The sequence below is a fragment of the Amphiura filiformis genome, chromosome 8 (genome assembly GCF_039555335.1).
Source record: "Amphiura filiformis chromosome 8, Afil_fr2py, whole genome shotgun sequence".
Taxonomy (NCBI): Eukaryota; Metazoa; Echinodermata; class Ophiuroidea; order Amphilepidida; family Amphiuridae; genus Amphiura; species Amphiura filiformis.
In genome coordinates this window covers 56,376,185-56,395,944 of record NC_092635.1, presented here as the reverse complement: position 1 = coordinate 56,395,944, position 19,760 = coordinate 56,376,185, and the positions used below count along the sequence as shown (strand labels likewise).

At 38.0% G+C, this 19,760-nt stretch overlaps 1 protein-coding gene across 1 annotated transcript in view; it reads right to left on the bottom strand.

The window, feature by feature from the left end:
• Nucleotides 1-19,522, bottom strand: part of LOC140159253 (serine/threonine-protein kinase TBK1-like) — a 37,747-nt gene extending 18,225 nt beyond the window's left edge. The window contains exons 1-5 of the mRNA XM_072182662.1: nt 19,504-19,522; nt 18,558-18,669; nt 3,297-3,437; nt 1,338-1,467; nt 58-397 (exon numbers count right to left, since the gene is read on the bottom strand). Of these exons, the coding sequence (XP_072038763.1) occupies nt 58-397; nt 1,338-1,467; nt 3,297-3,437; nt 18,558-18,662 (716 nt within the window). The 5' untranslated portion in view covers nt 18,663-18,669; nt 19,504-19,522. The remainder of the gene's footprint in view (nt 1-57; nt 398-1,337; nt 1,468-3,296; nt 3,438-18,557; nt 18,670-19,503) is intronic.
• Between the last annotated feature and the right edge of the window lie 238 nt (nt 19,523-19,760).

Here is a 19,760-nt window from a genome sequence, read left to right as displayed (position 1 = left end):
AAAAGGTTGAACTTTCACTGTTTATAACCACTCAGATCAATTGCCATGACAACTTACATAGTTTCTCTGTTCTTCCTGCCACCATGAGGTCTGAATGGTAACACTCCAGTAGCTACATGAAAGAATGTCACCCCTATGCTCCACAGATCAATACGCGCTGTAAACGCCCTCCTGATCGGCTGTCTCAACACAGCCCTCTCATATAAATCAGGATGAAGATATTCCTCTGTACCATAAAGTGACATAAAGTTTTCTTCATCGTGGAGTTCTCTGGCTGCACCAAAGTCAGCCAGCTTGTATATATAGGTACCGTCTTCAGCAAGAACCCTCATGATATTGCCTGGTTTGATGTCACGATGGACAACTCCCTGGTCTCTTAAATGTTTCATTCCTTCACCTGGTTTTGAAATACACAAATATGTTACGATACGCAATAATTTGTGAACAGCCATATCAAAACAATGTATTTGCACACATCAACCAACACCTGCTTCAAGTTATGCTAGTTCCAGGCAAAATATTTCAATCTCTCCAAAAATCACACTGGTCAATGTTAAGGTCTTTGCCTATGGTTTGATGGGTTCTGTGTTTAAAATCTCTGCGGGACAAAAAAATTAAATCAAATCCGCTCTCTCCCCGTGGCTCATCTGAAAAAGCTGGGCAAACACATAACAAAGCCCTTGTAACCATTGGATCTTATCAGGCTAACACCAGACTGTCAGCTACACTTGCCTGTCCTGTAGAAATGCCCTTACCCGCCATCTACATCGACAACCCCATCCACATGGTCACTTGGTTAAAGTTTAGTAAGCCTGATTTTAGGTGTTAATGTCTAGATATGCTTACATAAATCCTACCATGCCCTGGCCCTATAAATTCATGCCATGAATTGGTTTCAGTTCTTTTTAGGTTGACTCAAGTAACTGCTTGAATGGACAGGTATCTGTCAATATCTGACTTCCTTTGCACTATTGTTTAACTTGTGTGGACTACTGACTACCATCTGTTCTCCGAGCAATCTGATATTTTGTTGCCTGGTATGTAGTAAAAGAGATACATGTTCTGCTGACAGAGGTACCCTTCTTTGCTGTACAGTGTACACATTGTACTTATTTTTCTCTCTTTTAGCATTAAAGTTTAGAAAAAATAAACTTGCCATTGAAATTTAGCAGGGTTAGAATTTTGTTGCTTTTAAAGTTGATGAGAATCTCTACCTTGATTCTTGCAACCAAAAACATAGTTTTCTCTTTTCAACTTGTTTTTACCTTTATTCATCTTGTGACCACAAACACATTTTGTTGCATGATTGTTGCATGATACACATGAGTTAGACTTACATACATCCTTTAAGACATTTTTGAACTCTTGTTCACTGACACCATAACAATTTTCTGGCTCATCCAACATGTGATAAAGACTACCTCCAGTACATAATTCCATAATGATAACTGGTTGCTTAGTAATTTGCTGTTAAAAAAAAAAGAAATGAAGAGACAAATATCATATAAACAATAATTCAATTTAAGAACCACTGCAAGGCAGGGGTATATAAACTTCAAATTTGGTACACATTGGGTATGGGGAAATGGGCTTTTTTTGGATATTCAAAATCCTATTTATCCAGATAGTGTAAGAGTTACATAATAACTCGCCTATACTGAGCCTACTGGATGTCAAGGCCGATTTGGTTTTTTATGTTGTTTCTGGTATTGCTTGTTTTGTACAGTTTTTCTTTCTTTTTTTGTGAAGTGCTTTACCGGTACTGAAAATGCGCTACAGTAAGTGCTGTTTATACATACCCATTGTCAATCATGGAAAAATAAAGGTATATGGGGAAAAAAGGCCTTCTGTAAAAATACAGTAAGCCAAATAATTAAGGTCACTCCTGTATATCCTAAATAAAGACAAATTAAAACAAGCAGCCAATACCTCTAATCTTTATCTCTAATTTAAGAACTTATTTGTTGAAATTGGTTGAGAATTAAAGAAAGGGTGATATAAAACCTAATGAAGAAACAAAATCAAAAGTTGTACTTTTGTGTTCTAATCAATGAAAGCACGACATGTTTCAACGTGCTAATCAATGGAAGCACAGCGCTAGTTCCCTTGTTCACGAACACTTTGTGTACAAATCAATAGGACATGCAATGGAGAAAACTGCAACTTTTAAATTGGCATCTTCCTTGGGTTTTTGGATCGCTGTGTCTTTACTTCTTGACCAATTTCAACAAATGAGGTCTTAAATTCGAGCTAAAAGATGCAGCTATTGGCTGTTGGTTCCAATTATGACATATCTGTCTTTGTTTAGGATATACAGGGTGAACATAACTGGTACCTTAATTTTTTTGGCTTACTGTGTATACCCCTGCAGCAATGATTTATTTCACAATTAGTCACCACACACCGACATCGCCTGGCTAATAATTATTTGGTGCAGCAGTGACATTAAAATGAATACACGGGATCGATACACGTGAATTGCTATGCACGATTTTGATATCAGACGAAAATCTTCGGATACTGAGTTAGAAAATGATGAATATCTCCGTAAATGAATTTTTCTCAAGAAACCAGATGTGGTCTCATACACTTGAAAATACGTGTTGAACAGATATTATAGTCGTTAGCGTGCGCTTTGAAAATTGGCCGTGCGCTTTGAACTCAAAATTTGACAAAGACTCTCAATTTTATATTGCGTTGGTCTTGTATGGACTACAGCGCGCAGCAGGCTATAGCGGTACTCACTCAAGTGGAGAGAGTATAACCATTGACCGCAATTAATGTCAGATACAAGCTTGCTCACAGAGCGAAAATCAATTACCCGTCTATGTCAGTAGCCTTAGTCCGGTCACTTCGCTAATAATATGCATCTCATAAGGTCCGAATAAAATGGTCATGGGTGGCTGTGGATTCAACCTACCATGGCGATTTCTACTATGAAGATATCGGGGCGATGTCACTGTGCACCAGGGACTGCTTTTTGAGGAGAGCGAGAGCAATAGCTCTCTACTGCTCTCCTTAAATCTGATACAGGATAGTGATTTTTAGCTCTCCTAAGTTGACCATTCTCTCCTTACATTATACTGTCTTGAACTAGAATTAAAATATAACTCTTCTTTGATCATCTTTAAAAAACCAACATAAATTCAATAAATTATGGTATTTACAATGTATTTTTAGAAAAAGTTATGGATTTTGTTTATAAAATCTGGGTGTGTGCAACAAAGACCAATCAAAACTTTTGCTTGTTTGTTTATTTATTAACTTGTTTGTCCCATTTATTTCTATATACTTACATCATCTTCAATATTATATAATTTTACAATATTTGGATGATTAAGTTTGAGTAGGACATCAAATTCCCGCTGCTGCACTGCATGAGGGCGGAGGAAGCTTATGTTGTTAAAAGCTTTTACTGCAACTAAATCTCCAGTTTTCTAGAAAAGAATTGAGTTAAAGAGATGTTGAGAGTTTATATTATTAGAGAAATCAATTAATACACTTGTATGCATGTATAACTAGCCTAACAGTATTATTTATTACAGAAATCAATTATCCAATATCTACATGTAAACTGATGCAATAATATTACTATTATTATGTAAGTGTAATGTAAATTGAAAGTGAAAGGCAAGTCTCTACAATATAACCTTCAAAAATAGGCAATATCAAAAAGGTATATTTTACTTTTACTACAAATTTTGTTTCACATGTGCACATTACAGATAACCAAATGAGGAAGCATATTAAATTTTAATATAACCACTTCATTCAGCGTCTGTGTTATAAAGGTTACATGTCACATATATATATCCACGCATTAGTAAAATCACTTTGGGCTATTGCAGTTTAATAACATCCATACACCCCCTATGGAAGATATGTGACGTGTCATGTCAAAAGGAGACACTTTTGGGCAGGATCGTAAATGGAGAAATAGCCAAAAATCTGCCCGGAGGTGATTTTTTCACAATTTGAGTTTGTTGCTTGAATTTGTGATGTTATTAATGTTAAAAATATTGTCTGATAGTTTGAGACCGGAATATAACTGGCATCTTGTATTTTGAGACATTTTTCAAGGTAAATCCTACTCTCAACATTGTCAATAATATTTTTAAAGGCCGATATCTCAATTTCCAATTTTATAATACCGCAACTTACCAACTCAATATCTTCGCTTAGGAATTTCCGATTTCATTGGGGAAAACGGCATTATGGAGCAAAATATCTCTATATTTAATCTATGTAAAAACCTCAAAATTGATAACCTGCCAAAAGTGTCTCCTTTTGACATGACACATCACATATGATCTTAATCTTCCACACAGGGAGTGTAAATTATAAATGGGTTACCTGAATGGGCTGTGACTCTATTTGAAATCTACACCCCCTGTGTGTGAGATTAAGGTCATGTATATACATTGTAGGGGTGAATGAATTTCAACTGGGATAGCCCATGATTTTCACAGAGACCTGTAGAGTAGACATTAAAAGATACAAAATTGCCCAGTGTAACATTGTAACATTATGGTAAATTGTCACTCATGGAGAGAAAACAGTGTACATGCATGTACCTCCCAGGGTGTACCTCCTGCATCTATGATTGGCAAAATGGAAAGACAATTGGCATCTTTTATGCTTTTAAGCTTAAAAGCGTTACTATAAGTTGGGATCTCCCCGCCAGTTTGAAACACTGTCAGTCTGAACCACCGCTGGTCCGAATATTTAGGGTTAGAATTAGGTTTAGGGTTAGGTTTAGGTGTAGGGCTAGGTAAGCTTAAAATTCGGACTAGCGGTGGTTCGGACTGATGGGGTTTTGGACTGATTTGGTGTGCCCACAAAGTTTGGCAAAGTGTGTTTTTGGCACAATGTGTTAATTGTGTTTCACAGAATGCAAAGTTTGCCAGGAACATAGCAAACTAGAGCGATAACCGCACCATAGCTGAACCATGTGGCTTCGGCAGTATATTGTGGTAGGCCTATACCACTGTCACTCTGAGTCTGTAATGGACATAATCTCGAAATGCTACGAAGGTATGACCGCCCGAGTGGTGTTAATGAAAGAGGAAGAGTAAAGAATAAAAAATAAACTAGAGCAACTGTGCCCTTTGCAAGGGCACGAGGTAAGTTAGGCGGATGACTGTGACGATCTGATCAAGCAGCAATACTGTGCAGGATAGTATTAATTTTAATAAGACTGTTTCATTAATTGCCGTTTTAATATACCCTGATCGTGAGAAGCTGGCATTTTGAAAACTTGACTTTTGACCTCTGTATGACCCCTTAATGACCTTAAATGAATTTTAAAATATTTAAAACAGGTTAAGAATGTCATAAGGGTCATTGCATTTAAATTTCAGCTGAATTGAAGCATTTTGAAAACTTGACCTTTGACCCCTTTATTGCCCCTTAATGACCTTCAATGAATTTTAAAATATTTTCAACATGTTGAGAATGTCATAAGAATCATTGCGTTTAAATTTCAGCTCAATCGGAGCATTTTGGAAAACTTGACCTTTGACCCCTTTATGACCCCTTAATGAACTTAAATGAATCTTAAAATGTTTTTAAAATGTTTAGAATGTCATAAGGATCATTGCATTTAAATTTAAGCTCAATCGGACCATTTTCAGTTAAAATGACCTTCTTTGACCCCTGTGACCCCTGGATGACCTTTGACGTTTGGAAATATTTTTATTATATTCTTTATGTTTTCCTCTTTCATATGACACCACTCATGGGGTCATACCTTCGTGGCATTTAGAGATATGTCCATTTCAGACCAAATGGTTAGTCAGTTAGTAAGCTAGTAATTTGACCCCTGTGACCCCTGGATGACCTTGACGTTTGGAAATATTTTTATTATATTCTTTATGTTTTCCTCTATCATATGACACCACTCATGGGGTCATACCTTCATGGCATTTAGAGATATGTCCATTTCAGACCAAATGGTTAGTCAGTTAGTAAGCTAGTAAGTAAGCTAGTAAGTAACATTCACTCCTATAGGCTGATACCATTTCATGGTTCAGCAAAAATAGTACACAATTTTGCCCTCTTGGAAAGACACAATGTGGCATAGTTGGTTTTATACCACACTTTTTGCTGAACCATGAAATGGTATCAGCCTATATGAGTGAATGTTACTAGCTTACTTACTAGCTTACTTACTAGCTTACTGACTAACCATTTGGTCTGAAATGGCCATATCTCTAAATGCCACGAAGGTATGACACCATGAGTGGTGTCATACGAAAGAGGAAAACATAAAGAATAAAATAAAAATATGTCCAAATGTCAGAGGTCATCCAGGGGTCACAGGGGTCAAAAAAGGTCATTTTAACCGAAAATGCTCCGATTGAGCTTAAATTTAAATGCATTGATCCTTATGACATTATAAACATGTTTAAAACATGAAACAAATTATTTAAGGTCATTAAGGGGTCATAAAGGCGTCAAAGGTCAAGGTTTTCAAAATGCTCCAATTGAGCTGAAATTTACATGCAATGATCCTTAAGACATTCTAAACATTTTAAAAATATTTTAAAATTCATTTAAGGTCATTAAGGGGTCATAAAGGGGTCAAAAGTCAAGTTTTCCAAAATGCTCCGATTGAGCTAAAATTTAAACGCAATGATCCTTATGACATTCTAAACATGCTGAAAATATTTTAAAATTCATTTAAGGTCATTAAGGGGGCAATAAAGGGTCAAAGGTCAAGTTTTCAAAATGCTTCAATTGAGCTGAAATTTAAATGCAATGATCCTTATGACATTCTTAACATGTTTTAAATATTTTAAAAATTCATTTAAGGTCATTAAGGGGGTCATACAGAGGTCAAAAGTCAAGTTTTCAAAATACCAGCTTTCCACGATCAAGGTATATTAAAACGGCAATTAATGAAACAGTCTTATTAAAATTAATATTATCCAGCACAGTATTGCTGCTTGATCAGATCGTCACAGTCATCCGCCTAACTTACCTCGCCTAACTTACCTCGTGTCATTAACAAAAGTTGCTCTAGTTTATTTTTATATTCTTTACTTTTCCTCTTTCATTTACACCACTCGGGCGGTCATACCTTTGTAGCATTTCGAGATTATGTCCATTACACATATCAAAACCTTTCTATGTGAAAAGTAACATGTTTTTTACCCAAAATAATATTCACTGCGCAATGAAAAGCGAAAGTGACCTTGATCAACGCGAGCTGTGTGGAGTCATGCTAAAAATAGATCGTATAGTCTACGCAAAGTCTACGCTTGGTCGCATTTCACTGTAATGCGAATTATGCTGTGCCATATAGACTCTGACTAAGACTAGCAGACCCAGCGAGTTATCGAAGGGACTAGAATTGACTTCTGATTAGGGGGTACCCATAGTTTTTTGTATGCGGCGAGACTAAATTCAGGTCTATCATAACCATTTTTAGATGACCATTAGGGAAAATGTCTATACAGTCGATTAACTCGAGGACATTTTTAATAGCGTAGCGCTATTTCGTAGAGTGACTGTTGGAACAGGGCAGGTTTGACAGGAAAACCCAGAAAAACTTGATTCCACGCAGGGAAAGGAACACAATTTAGTGAAAACATGGAATAAATAAAAATTCAGGCGGGTTCATGGAAGCACCTACAGCTTCAAAAAAATAATTTTAGGGTTAAGGAATATCTCAAGGTAATATAAACGTGGGAACAGAATTCTGAGTTCACTAGTTTGAAATTGACGGCGATTTAAAGAAAAATGTGGCCATTTTTAGCCAGTTTTCTGTTGCGTTTTGAATGGCCAAGTCTGTCGTGGATTCACTGATTCTGAAATGTTACTAAAGGTTTTGATATGGACTCCGGGTGACAGTGGTATAGGCCTACCAGTATATACTGCCGAATCCACATGGTTCAGCTATGGTGCGGTTATCGCTCTAGTTTATGCACACATAGACATGACAAGACTTCAAGTACAGTATGTATTTGCCCTTACACATTTTGATTATATGGAATCATTGGACCCTGCCTACATTGTATAACTTAGATTGTCTATGAACTTTGTTTGATTCTTGAAACTAAAATAGATATTGAATCCCTGTATGAAGTTTGAACTTTGAATCTAAAGTAAAGCTAAACTTAGATCTGTGTAGGCGTAGGCAGATCTGTGTACACAAAATATATAGGATGCGAGGACACGCCTTTTGAAGTCTATGAACAATGTCGTATTATAGTGGGAGCGGTGGAGACCACTGCTCACTTCTGGGGCCTACCACTAATCATGGTAATGGTTAATTTCAATGCTTATAACCCACCACTTAAACTCAAAGAACATTTATCCTCAAAGTGTCCAATGTTTAGTCTTTTAGGGCTGGGCCTAATTGATGACTTTTCATTAACATTTGACTATGAGTCACACCCATCTACTCATGTTCAGAGCATGGGACACCCATGGAAACATGATCAGTAGTCCTACATTGTACATGTGTGACCTCATTTCTCTTAGTTCATCTAATGCCTGCATTAACCATGAGAACAGTGACATTATCGCAGGGAATTGGAGAAACACTTGCCCCCCTCAGTATTAAAGGGGTGGTGCAATATTTATGTGTACCCCCGGTCTGGTGAACTATAGGGGGGCAAAGAATGTTGCATGTGTAAGGGGGGGCAAAGAATTTTGGCACATCAAAAGGGGGGCAAAGGTTTTTGGCATGTCAAAGGGGGGGGCAAAGATTTTTGGCACGGCCAAGGGGGGGCAAACAATTTTGGCAGACCATTTTGAAAATTCACCACCCCGGGGTACACATAATTATTGCACAGCCCCTAAAAACCCAAAATTACGAAAATTGCATTGAAATGATCAATACAATTTTTGCCAAAGCTCACTACCATTCGCAGGGTGCTCTGAACAACCAAATCACAATAACTGGAAATGGAAACACAAGTAAACATGTTGACCTTTAACCACAGAACCTTTAACAGTAAACCTAGTGTGAAACCAATGAGCTTAACAAAATAATTTGGGTTTACTTGTTGTGCACCCACACAAAAACATGAGAAATATTTCAACTATACACCCAACTAATGGTCAGGTCCAACTTTAAATAATTAGGTTCAACATTTGTAATAACGATAATGATATTTTTGTGCCATTTAATTATTTTTAGTTTTTGTGCTCAAGAAACTATATACATTTTTCTATTGTTAACAAGTCTTTGTAAACATCAAAGCTTAAAATCAGATTTAAAAACCAAGTTCATTCAAAATTGGCAGAGCTATTAATTATAACCATTAAAGATTTCCATTTCGAGTTCGACACTGTCGACAGTATACGGCTGGTTATTATTGTTGACAATTTGCTTGCTATTTTTATTACCGGTACCGTACTTTGCGATTCATAGCAGCTGACCCAAAGCCTGAATACAAGGGCCCATTGACCCAAAGAACCCAGGTACCAATATATACCAGGTGCTTCCCAGCAAACCTAATGTCTGTATTAATTCCCAGGCTATAAAGTAAACAATAATTGTATTATCAATATGCCCTGCTGCTTCATAAATGACAAAATACATTTTACAGAATCAAATAAACATATTTCCATACATTATTGTGTATGTTAAAAATTTGGTAAATTATGCTCCATATTTAGCAATTAACATCGATTAATGATTCTAACAGCGATCAATTATGAAAAACTGCAGATGTGCATAGCTTTTTTTCCCACAGGATAATTAATTCACATGTGAATAGGTCTTTGTTTCTGTAGCTAATGTTTTAACAATGGAAGGTTTTGATTATTTGATACCATGGAGTGCAATTTTAATGAGATCCATTCATACCTAGAGATCACAGAAGATATGATGCCATGTGGGGAATTCCCACTACATATTCCAGTCATGACATGCGCCCATTGCATGATATGGTAATTATACCCACAAGTATTTCAGCACATTATGTTTTATGACCTTCAACATGTTTGAAATTCAGCAACTGATAAAAATCATAGATACTAAAAATTTTAGTATCTATGTAAAAATTCACTTTGGTGTACTGCAGTTGCATACATGTATTAGTTATTTTAGGCCGTATAAAAATTAATGTTTTGGTTCTCGTCCAGAGGATTTTCATGAATTGATGAGGGAGGGAGGTGTTTTTTTTGTTTTTTTTTTTTTTTTTATGTTTTTTTAGTATTGTCAGTAGTTTTCGGTCTTCTCCAACAGTGCTCAAGGAAACGATGAGGCCCTTTTTTTTTTTTTTTTTTTTGATTCTGAGGGATAAACCCCCTAGAGTACCACAAAAAGACTTGGAAGTGATGCTTGTTCTCTAATAAACTTATTCATATGTATGAAGATTTCATAAATCATTCCAAAGTCTAAAAAAATTGAAAAATCTAAAAAAAATAAAAAATCTGACAAATCCCAGAAATTGAGGAGGGAGGGGACGAGAACCAAAATATTAATTTTACACGTCCTTATGTAGGTCTTCTACACATGAAAAATAATTTATGGCCAACCAATAGAATGTGGCACTGTACCAATATAATGGATTCTGGAGTTGCATGAGGCAACATATTAATTCCAGTGTGTGGGGTTTTCTTCCTGATGTCAAAGTCCTTTATCAAAGCTCTGTGTAATAGGTCATTTGTTAATTTGTCCATAAAATATAATGTAGAAATTTTCACACAATTTGAACTTGGCTAATTTTGATAATTTAATTCACAATTGTCAGTTTCTTTTATACACCTTTATACTCAAGTAACCAATTATATTTGCACACTGTTATTTTCGCTACATACCGGCTTAATGAAAGGTGAAAATAAATGTGTGAAAATGTCCGATACACATCCTGGTTGTACATGTATGCCTGTTTATTTACATTTTGGTAAACTTAATAAAGACAGCTATGTACATTTAGATTATCTGTATACAGGTCTGCATCATGTTGTGGGCACTGTGCCAAATTTTCCTGAATATTTATTCTTGAATACCTAGGGCCTATTTATAGCTTTACCACCTGATGTATATCCTATTCAAAACTAACTGAATTGCAAATAATTATTTCACTGCAGTTAATATAAAAATGAATGACCTCATTTATGATCCTAACAATGCATGGTGAAATGTTCCACAGAATAAAAAAAAAATGGCAACAAATTTTGCTCACTTTCAAATGTTCACAATTTAATTTACATCAATATAATTATCTGTATTTTCAGTTTGGGTTCACTATATAGGTAAAAAAATTATTGACTGTTACACTTTCATACATCATGTATCTGATACATCAGGGAGCGTTCACAAACACTTGTTAGGGGGCTTATGAAAAAAAGGGGGGCCTGAAAAATTTTGACCCTCCTAAGGGGGGCCCTGAAAAAATGACCACAAATTTTCCTGGGAAAATTGAGTTTATATGCTTTTCTATGGGGTTGACCCATAATTTTCATGTCAAAAAGGGAGGGGGCCTGAAAGTTTTGAGGTCTGTAAAGGGGGCCCCAAATTTTTTTTTTTTTATGATGAAATTTTTGTGCATCAGGCCCCCCTTACAAGTGTTTGTGAACGGTCCCTAAGTAGGTATTATTCATAGTATGGTAAGTACATGTACTTCATAAAATAAATGGTTTATTCTTTAAAATTTATCACTTTTGATGTAAAAATTTAGGTTTTTTTTCAATTCAAAATGGGGAACTTCCTTGTTGAAGTATAGAAATTTAGATTTCTTTAAAAGTAAAGCCATACTTGAAGTACTACATCATGAGGAAACCACACCGACCCCTAATTGAATTGATGAAGGTAAAACAAAAATGGGACCTTGCTTTGTTTACTGAAGCAGTTCAGTTCATTGTTCATTGTTCACAGTTCATTGGCAATTTTGAACCACCGTACGACTTGGCAAAAGTCCAAAACCCTAAATATATTGTGCCAAAACTTGCACGCAAGTTCTATGGGCTGGCTACAAATACAATAACCATTGCTAGTTAACTGATACCATACAATAAAAAAATTAACAACATCAAGCAGGTTGCCACCATATCCCCGACCATATCACATGTTTCGAACAGAAAAGTTTTCTATCGAAAGTACAAAAAATGAATGCCTTTGTGCCTTGATTTTCAAATGAATTACTGTACAAAAGAAAATGAAACTAGACTTAGCTGTGGTCTAAGACCACGAACACAGCCGTGTGGTGACCCCTTAATCACCTTTGACCCCAAAATATATGAAAACCCCATAGACATTGGCTAATGTCAATGCACGTGTCCACGTGGCATCACTTTGCTATGCTTTTTGTGGCAGAAGGGCCATTTTGAAGGTATATCGTTTTATACCGGAAGTGACTCCTTACTGACCATTGACCCCAAATGTGTGTACACCATATAGACACTGTGTTATAACAATGCATGTGTGCAAGTGGCGTCATTGTCCTCGTAATTTGTGGAAGAAGCATTTTAAAGGTATTTCGTTTTATACCGGAAGTGACCCCTTAATGACCTTTGACCCCAAATAAAATAATACCACATATAAACTGGGTAACCACAATTCATGTGTGAACATACCGTTACTGTCCTATGTTTTTCTTAGCAAATAAAAATTTTTGAAGGTTTTTCGTTTTATACGGAAGTGACCCCTTAATGACCTTTGACCCCAAATCTGTGTACACCCCATAGACACTGGGTAATAACAATGCATGTGTGCAAGTGGCGTCTCTGTCCTACAGAATCTGTGGAAGAAGATGCATTTTAAAGGTATTTCGTTTTATACCGGAAGTGACCCCTTAATGAGATTTGACCCCAAATAAAAAAATACCACATATACATTGGGTGACTGCAGATCAGGTGTGAACATACCGTTACTGTCCCATGTTTTACTTAGCTAATAAAATTTTTTGAAGGTATTTCGTTTTATACGAAGTGACCCCTTAATGACCTTTGACCCCAAATCTGTGTACACCCCATAGACACTGGGTAATAACAATGCATGTGTGCAAGTGGCGTCTCTGTCCCACATAATTTGTGGAAGAAGATGCATTTTAAAGGTATTTCATTTTATACCGGAAGTGACCCCTTAATGAGCTTTGACCCCAAATAAAACTAGAGCTACTGTGGCTCACGAGCCACGAATGTCAGGCGATGACTTCTGATTGACCTCATTTGACCTTTGACCTTGGGTAAACGTGAGTTGACTACTCATGCTATCTCAAATCAAGGATACTTTGCATCACATTTAAGCCCAATCGGACCATTTTAACATTTGACCTCATTTGACCTTTCCTGTCCTGTAACCTTGGATGACCTTTACGGTTTTATACTCCCCAAGTGTCGGGATCATTTCTGCAAGTTGTTACAGCCTGATCGGAGCAATATTTATTTTGACCTGACCTTTGACCTCAGATGACCTTTATGGTTTCATACTCCCCAAGTGTCGGGGATCATTTTCCCTAAGTTACAGCCCAATCGGAGCAACTTTAAATTTGACCTGACCTTTGACCTTGCATGACCTTTTTAGTTTTATACTCATGAAGTGTCAGAAATTGGTTTCCCTGAGTTACAGGCCAATCGGAGCAACTTTAAATTTGACCTGACCTTTGACTTCAGTTGACCTTTGCGGTTTTATACTCCTCAAGTGTCAGGGATCATTTACCCCGAGTTACAGCCCAATCAAAGCAACTTAAAATTTGACCTGACCTTTGACCTCACACGAACTTTGCGGTTTTATACTCCCCAATTGTCAGGGATCATTTCTTCCAAGTTACAGCCCGATCGGAGCAGCTGTACATTTGACCTGACCTTTGACCTCGCATGACCTTTGTGGTTTCATACTCCCCAATTGTCAGGGATCATTTTCCCGAGTTACAGCCCTATCAGAGCAACTTTAAATTTGACCTGACCTTTGACCTCACATGACCTTTGCGGTTACATACTCCCCAAGTGTCAGGGATCATTTCCCCAGAGTTACTGCCCCATCGGACAGCTGTAACATTTGACCTTGGATGACCATAGCTGATGTTTCATGATCCCCTTATGATTATTATATATAAGTTTGAGCCCAATCGGACAAATTTCAAAATTTGCCCCCCCCCCCACAAACCCGAGTACTGGTATTTACCATTATTGCTATATAGCATTTACCATAATAGCCTTAGTGTGTATGTATTGATTTTCATAAATGCATCATGGGAAGGAATATAATTTGACCACCATCCCCACCGCACAAGCAACTATATAGCATTTATCACATACCTTTAGTGTGTATTTTCATAAATGCATCATGGGATAGCATCATTTCCAAACCTTTAGTGTGTATTTTCATAAATGCATCATGGGATAGCATAATTTCCAAACCTAACAACTCTTACCTCTTATTATCAAAATAGCAGCACAATATTTACTGTTAATTTTCCTGGAAACTTAAAACCACACCAGTAGACATGCCCAAGCATGCAACGAAACTATATGCTTATCTCTTGTTATCGAATAGCTGTTTCCCTGCACAAGGTTGCTGCCTCTATAGCTGCTTCATTACATTTCACGCAAATATTTTCACAAAATGACCCTATTAAGCCTTACATGAACTTTGACCCCAATCTGTGGTACAACTTATTTGAAGCTTGGGCCAGCTGTTCTTGCTGACCATGTTTGGTGGTCATAGCATGTCATTTAAAGGAGCAGTAACATTTTTAAGATTTTCACAAAATGACCCTAATAACCCTTACATGACCTTTGACCCCTATCTGTGTAGAAGTTATATTAAGCTTGGGTCAGTGCTTCTTGTGGCCAAGTTTGGTCAACATTGGTCCAAGCGTCTGGCACTAGTAGCAATTTTTGGTTCTACTAAAGAAGAAAGAAAGAAGAAGATTTAGGAGCTTCACAGTATATCAGGCGGATAAATCCGCCTGACATAAAAAAAATACCACATATACATTGGGTGACTGCAGATCATATGTGAACATACCGTTACTGTGCTATGTTTTATTTAGCTAATAAAAATTTTGAAGCTTTTTCGTTTTACACGGAAGTGACCCCTTAATGACCTTTGACCCCAAATCTGTGTACACCACATAGACACTGGGTAATTACAATGCATGTGTGCAAGTGGCGTCACTGTCCTACGTAATTTGTAGGAGAAGATGCATTTTGAGTTGAAATCACGTTTTTGACCCCTGTGACCCCTGTGTGACCTTTGACCCAACGAGTTTCATGTGACATGTAGGGGCACGGTCAATGATCATTGTGACCAAGTTAGGTCAAAATCGATGTAAGCATGTGAGTGCTAGAGCAAATGTAATGGTTGACAGAAAGAAGAAAGAAAGAAGAACTAGAGCAACTGTGCCCTTTGCAAGGGCACGAGGTAAGTTAGGCGTATGACTGTGATGACATCATCACGCAGCAATACTGTGCAACATTAAATTTGACCCGACCTTTGTCTTCGTTGACCTTTTCGGTTTCATATTCTGAGCAACGTTAAATTTGACCTCGGATGACCTTTTCGGTTTTACACTCCCCAAGTGTTAGGGATCATTTGCCGCAAGTTGCAGCCTGATCGGAGCAACTTTAAATTTGACCTCACATGACCTTTGCGGTTTCATACTCCCCAAATGTCAGGGATCATTTTCCCCGACTTGCAGCCCAATCAGAGCAACTTTAAATTTGACCTGACCTTTGACCTCGAATGACCTTTGCGGTTTAATACTTCCCAGGGATCATTTCCCCGACTTACAGCCCAATTGGAGCAACTTCAAATGTGCCCTGACCTTTGACCTCACATGACCGTTGTGGTTTTATACTCCCCCAAGTGTCAGGGATCATTTCCCCCGACTTACAGCCCAGTCGGAGCAACTTGTAATTTGACCTGACCTTTGACCTCACTTGACCTTTTGGGTTTAATACTCCCCAAGTGTCAGGGATCATTTTCCCCGATTTCCAGCCCAATCGGAACAACATGTAATTTGACCTGACATTTGACCTCACATGACCTTTGTGGTTTTATACTCCCAAAGTGTCAGGGATCATTTTCCCCGACTTACAGCCTAATTGGAGCAACTTCAAATTTGACCTGACCTTTGACCTCACTTGACCTTTGTGGTTTTATACTCCCAAAGTGTCAGGGATCATTTTCCCCGACTTACAGCCTCATTGGAGCAACTTCAAAATTGACCTTTGACCTCACTTGACCTTTGTGGTTTTATACTCCCAAAGTGTCAGGGATCATTTTCCCCGACTTACAGCCTCATTGGAGCAACTTCAAATTTGACCTGACCTTTGACCTCACATGACCTTTGTGGTTTCATACTCCCAAAGTGTCAGGGATAATTTTCCCCGACTTACAGCCTAATTGGAGCAACTTCAAATTTGACCTGACCTTTGACCTCACTTGACCTTTGTGGTTTTATACTCCCCAGGTGTCAGGGATCATTTCCCCGACTTACAGCCCAATTGGAGCAACTTTAAATTTGACCTGACCTTTGACCTCACATGACCTTTGTGGTTTTATACTCCCAAAGTGTCAGGGATCATTTTCCCTGACTTACAGCCTAATTGGAGCAACTTCAAATTTGACCTGACCTTTGACCTCACATGACCTTTGTGGTTTCATACTCCCCAAGTGTCAGGGCTCATTTCCCCCGACTTACAGCCCAATTGGAGCAACTTTAATTTGACCTGACCTTGGACCTCACATGACCTTTGCGGTTTCATACTCCCCAAGTGTCAGGGATCATTTCCCCGACTTACAGCTCAATTGGAGCAACTTTAAATTTGACCTGACCTTTGACCTCACATGACCTTTGTGGTTTTATACTCCCAAAGTGTCAGGGACCATTTTCCCCGACTTACAGCCTAATTGGAGCAACTTCAACTTTGACCTGACCTTTGACCTCACTTGACCTTTGTGGTTGTATACTCCCCAAGTGTCAGGGATCATTTTCCCCGAGTTACAGCCCAATCGGAGCAACTTGTAATTTGACCTGACCTTTGACCTCACATGACCTTTGCAGTTTAATGCGGTCATATTTCAACATTTTACTTACCCCCCATTATTTACCATTATTAAGCGTCATCTGTAGAAACTATAAAGTGGGATTATTGATTTTCATAAATGCATCATGGGAAGGCGTGATGCAGTTTTAGCCAAGATATCACCCCCCCCCACACACACACCCCCACACACCCACCCACCCCAACCAGTTCCGATACATTTCTTCCAAGAAAGAAGAAAAGTACGTGTGTGCAGTACCAGTGCAGCACAAAAGCTTTTATAGTACTAATACCACTGCATCACTAACCTCACAATATTCAGATCAAATCTGATTGAATGAAGTCATTTCCCACAATGGCCTATTTCACAACCACATGTAATAGCTTCTAATACCATTGCCAACTCTACATGTACATGTACAAACAACTGCAATCACACCTATTTAAAGATATGACTATCTCAAGCAATGCATAATACTGTTGTAGCTGTTTATATCTAGCATACAGGCATCACATCACAAGTTACACTCAAGATATGTAACAAAATTGCCATCTGAACACCTCAGTTTGTTTCGTGTGAATCGCCCACTTGCGGTTTCACACACCCCAACTGGGCTGTTCCAGTTGAAATTCATACAACCTCTCCGGAAGACATTATCTTAATCTCCCACACAGGGCGTGTGAATTTCGAATGGGCCTACCTCAATGGGTGACTCCGTTTGTAATATTCACTTCCTGTGTGGACGATTCCAGTCATGTCTTGCATGAAGGGTGTATGGATTGCAGTTGGAATAGCCAAAATTTACACGTTTTGATGTATGGATTGCAGCTGCAATAGCCAGGCGGCGACTGGTATGATAGAGCCGGCAACTTGTGAAACCGCCCGGCCGTATGACATTTTCCACACGGTTGACGATGGAAAATTACTGAATTTAGAGCATGCACGGCATTCACCACCTGGCACTAGACCAATCGAGGCGAAAATTTACACGTTTTGAAGCACAGACAGCAGAACCATTGCCTGTGGTTATCTCTTGTTTATCAAAACACTAGACTAGATGTCTCCATGTTTTGCCCCTAATTATAATGGGGGTGCGGCACATATGAGGCAAAACTGACCATTTCGGACCCCTGTGACCCCCTGGATGACCTCCGATATTAAAACATTTTAAGACTTTTGTAGCCACCTACCCAATACGGCTTGGGTATGCATTTGGTCGAAATCCGATCACGGATGTAGCACAAGTAGTAAATTGTGAGAAAGAAAGAAAGAAACAAACGGCAAGAAAATAATAAGTTAGGCTGCACGCCTAACTTAAAGAAGAAGAACCTGTAAGAAAAAAGACACAGCCGTGACTAACGTCACGGCTGTGTAATTCTACATGTACATATGATGTAGCCTTCTCCAGGGCTCCTTTCTTTCAAATTTCAGTAAATTCAAAGCACATTTCAAACCATAAACACTGACCAGTCTCCAAGTCCAATCTTGAAGTTTTTAACATTCCAAAATAAATTAAGTCAACATTCCTGGAACATGTGCGGGCGAGTTAACAGGTGCGGGCGAGTTAACAAGCCCGCACATGTACATTCTGTGACCTTTCAATTACCTTATGTCTCCCCTTGAACACTGTGCTTGTTGCACCGGTACCAAGCACATCAGCAGTATACCAAATATAGGTCTTAGTGCTTCGTATTTGACCACTGGTAGCCATCTTTTTCCTGTTTTTAAAACAAATTAAAAAATCAAACATATTGATGAAATATTACTGTGGTATGCATCAAATGCCGATTGGTTGTACATTCTCTTGATCGACCTGTCCTGACCTCACACAGGGCACAGGGGGATACAGCCCAGTGTAGTATGCGCGGATATTGCATGCGCTAGTACAATATAGGACTATAGGTTCCCAGATGTCCGATCGAGTGTACATTTTACTTTGATAGTCGCATTAATTCATTCATGCATTTAATTTATTTTTATAGCTCGATGTTTATCGTCCGATTTGACCCCAAGATGATATGTCTAGAATTTAAATTCAAAATCAAAATATTTTCAAATCAAGCACTGAGCAGATATATGCAGATATTCACTCAGATCAGCAAAATCATTCTGTTTGACAGCTGCATCAATCATGCACTAATTTTGAATCAATCCACACTGATCATGAAATAAGTATGAAAGACTGTAGTGTAGTGTTTGTAGCTATAATGTTATATCAGCCTGGGGTCTATTTCACTAAACCTTTTACCCTTCGTAACTCAAGTAACCATTCGTTAAGTTACGAATACCCAATACTAGACGTAACTTTACGAAGGGTCCCTGTAGTAAATCCCTATTACTTATACGAAGGGTACCGTTCGTAAGTACATTTAGTGAAATGGAACTTACGACTCGTTGTAAGTTACGAATGATTTTCGAGACTTACGACGCTTCGTAAAGTTTAGTGAAATGGACCCCTGCTTTATATAGCTCGACCTGCTGCTCAGCTCAGACGCTACATTATTACATAAAATCTTAAGATTTTCTATTTTACACCTAGGGCCTACATGTACCTACCGTTCTTTGAAATCCTGCCACAATTTGTTCAATACAAGTACGCAATTCCTTCTTTGCAATTCAATGGACGTCACCATGAGCTACCATGCATTGCATGTCATGTACAGCCTTCATCATGTTTCAAATCCTGTCGAAATATATTTACAATACTTGGATGAATCACATTTTATTAAGCTTATGAAAATCATCAAAATGTAACCGTAAAATGCATGAGGCATAATGACCAATATATAACAGCGCTCTCACCATGCTC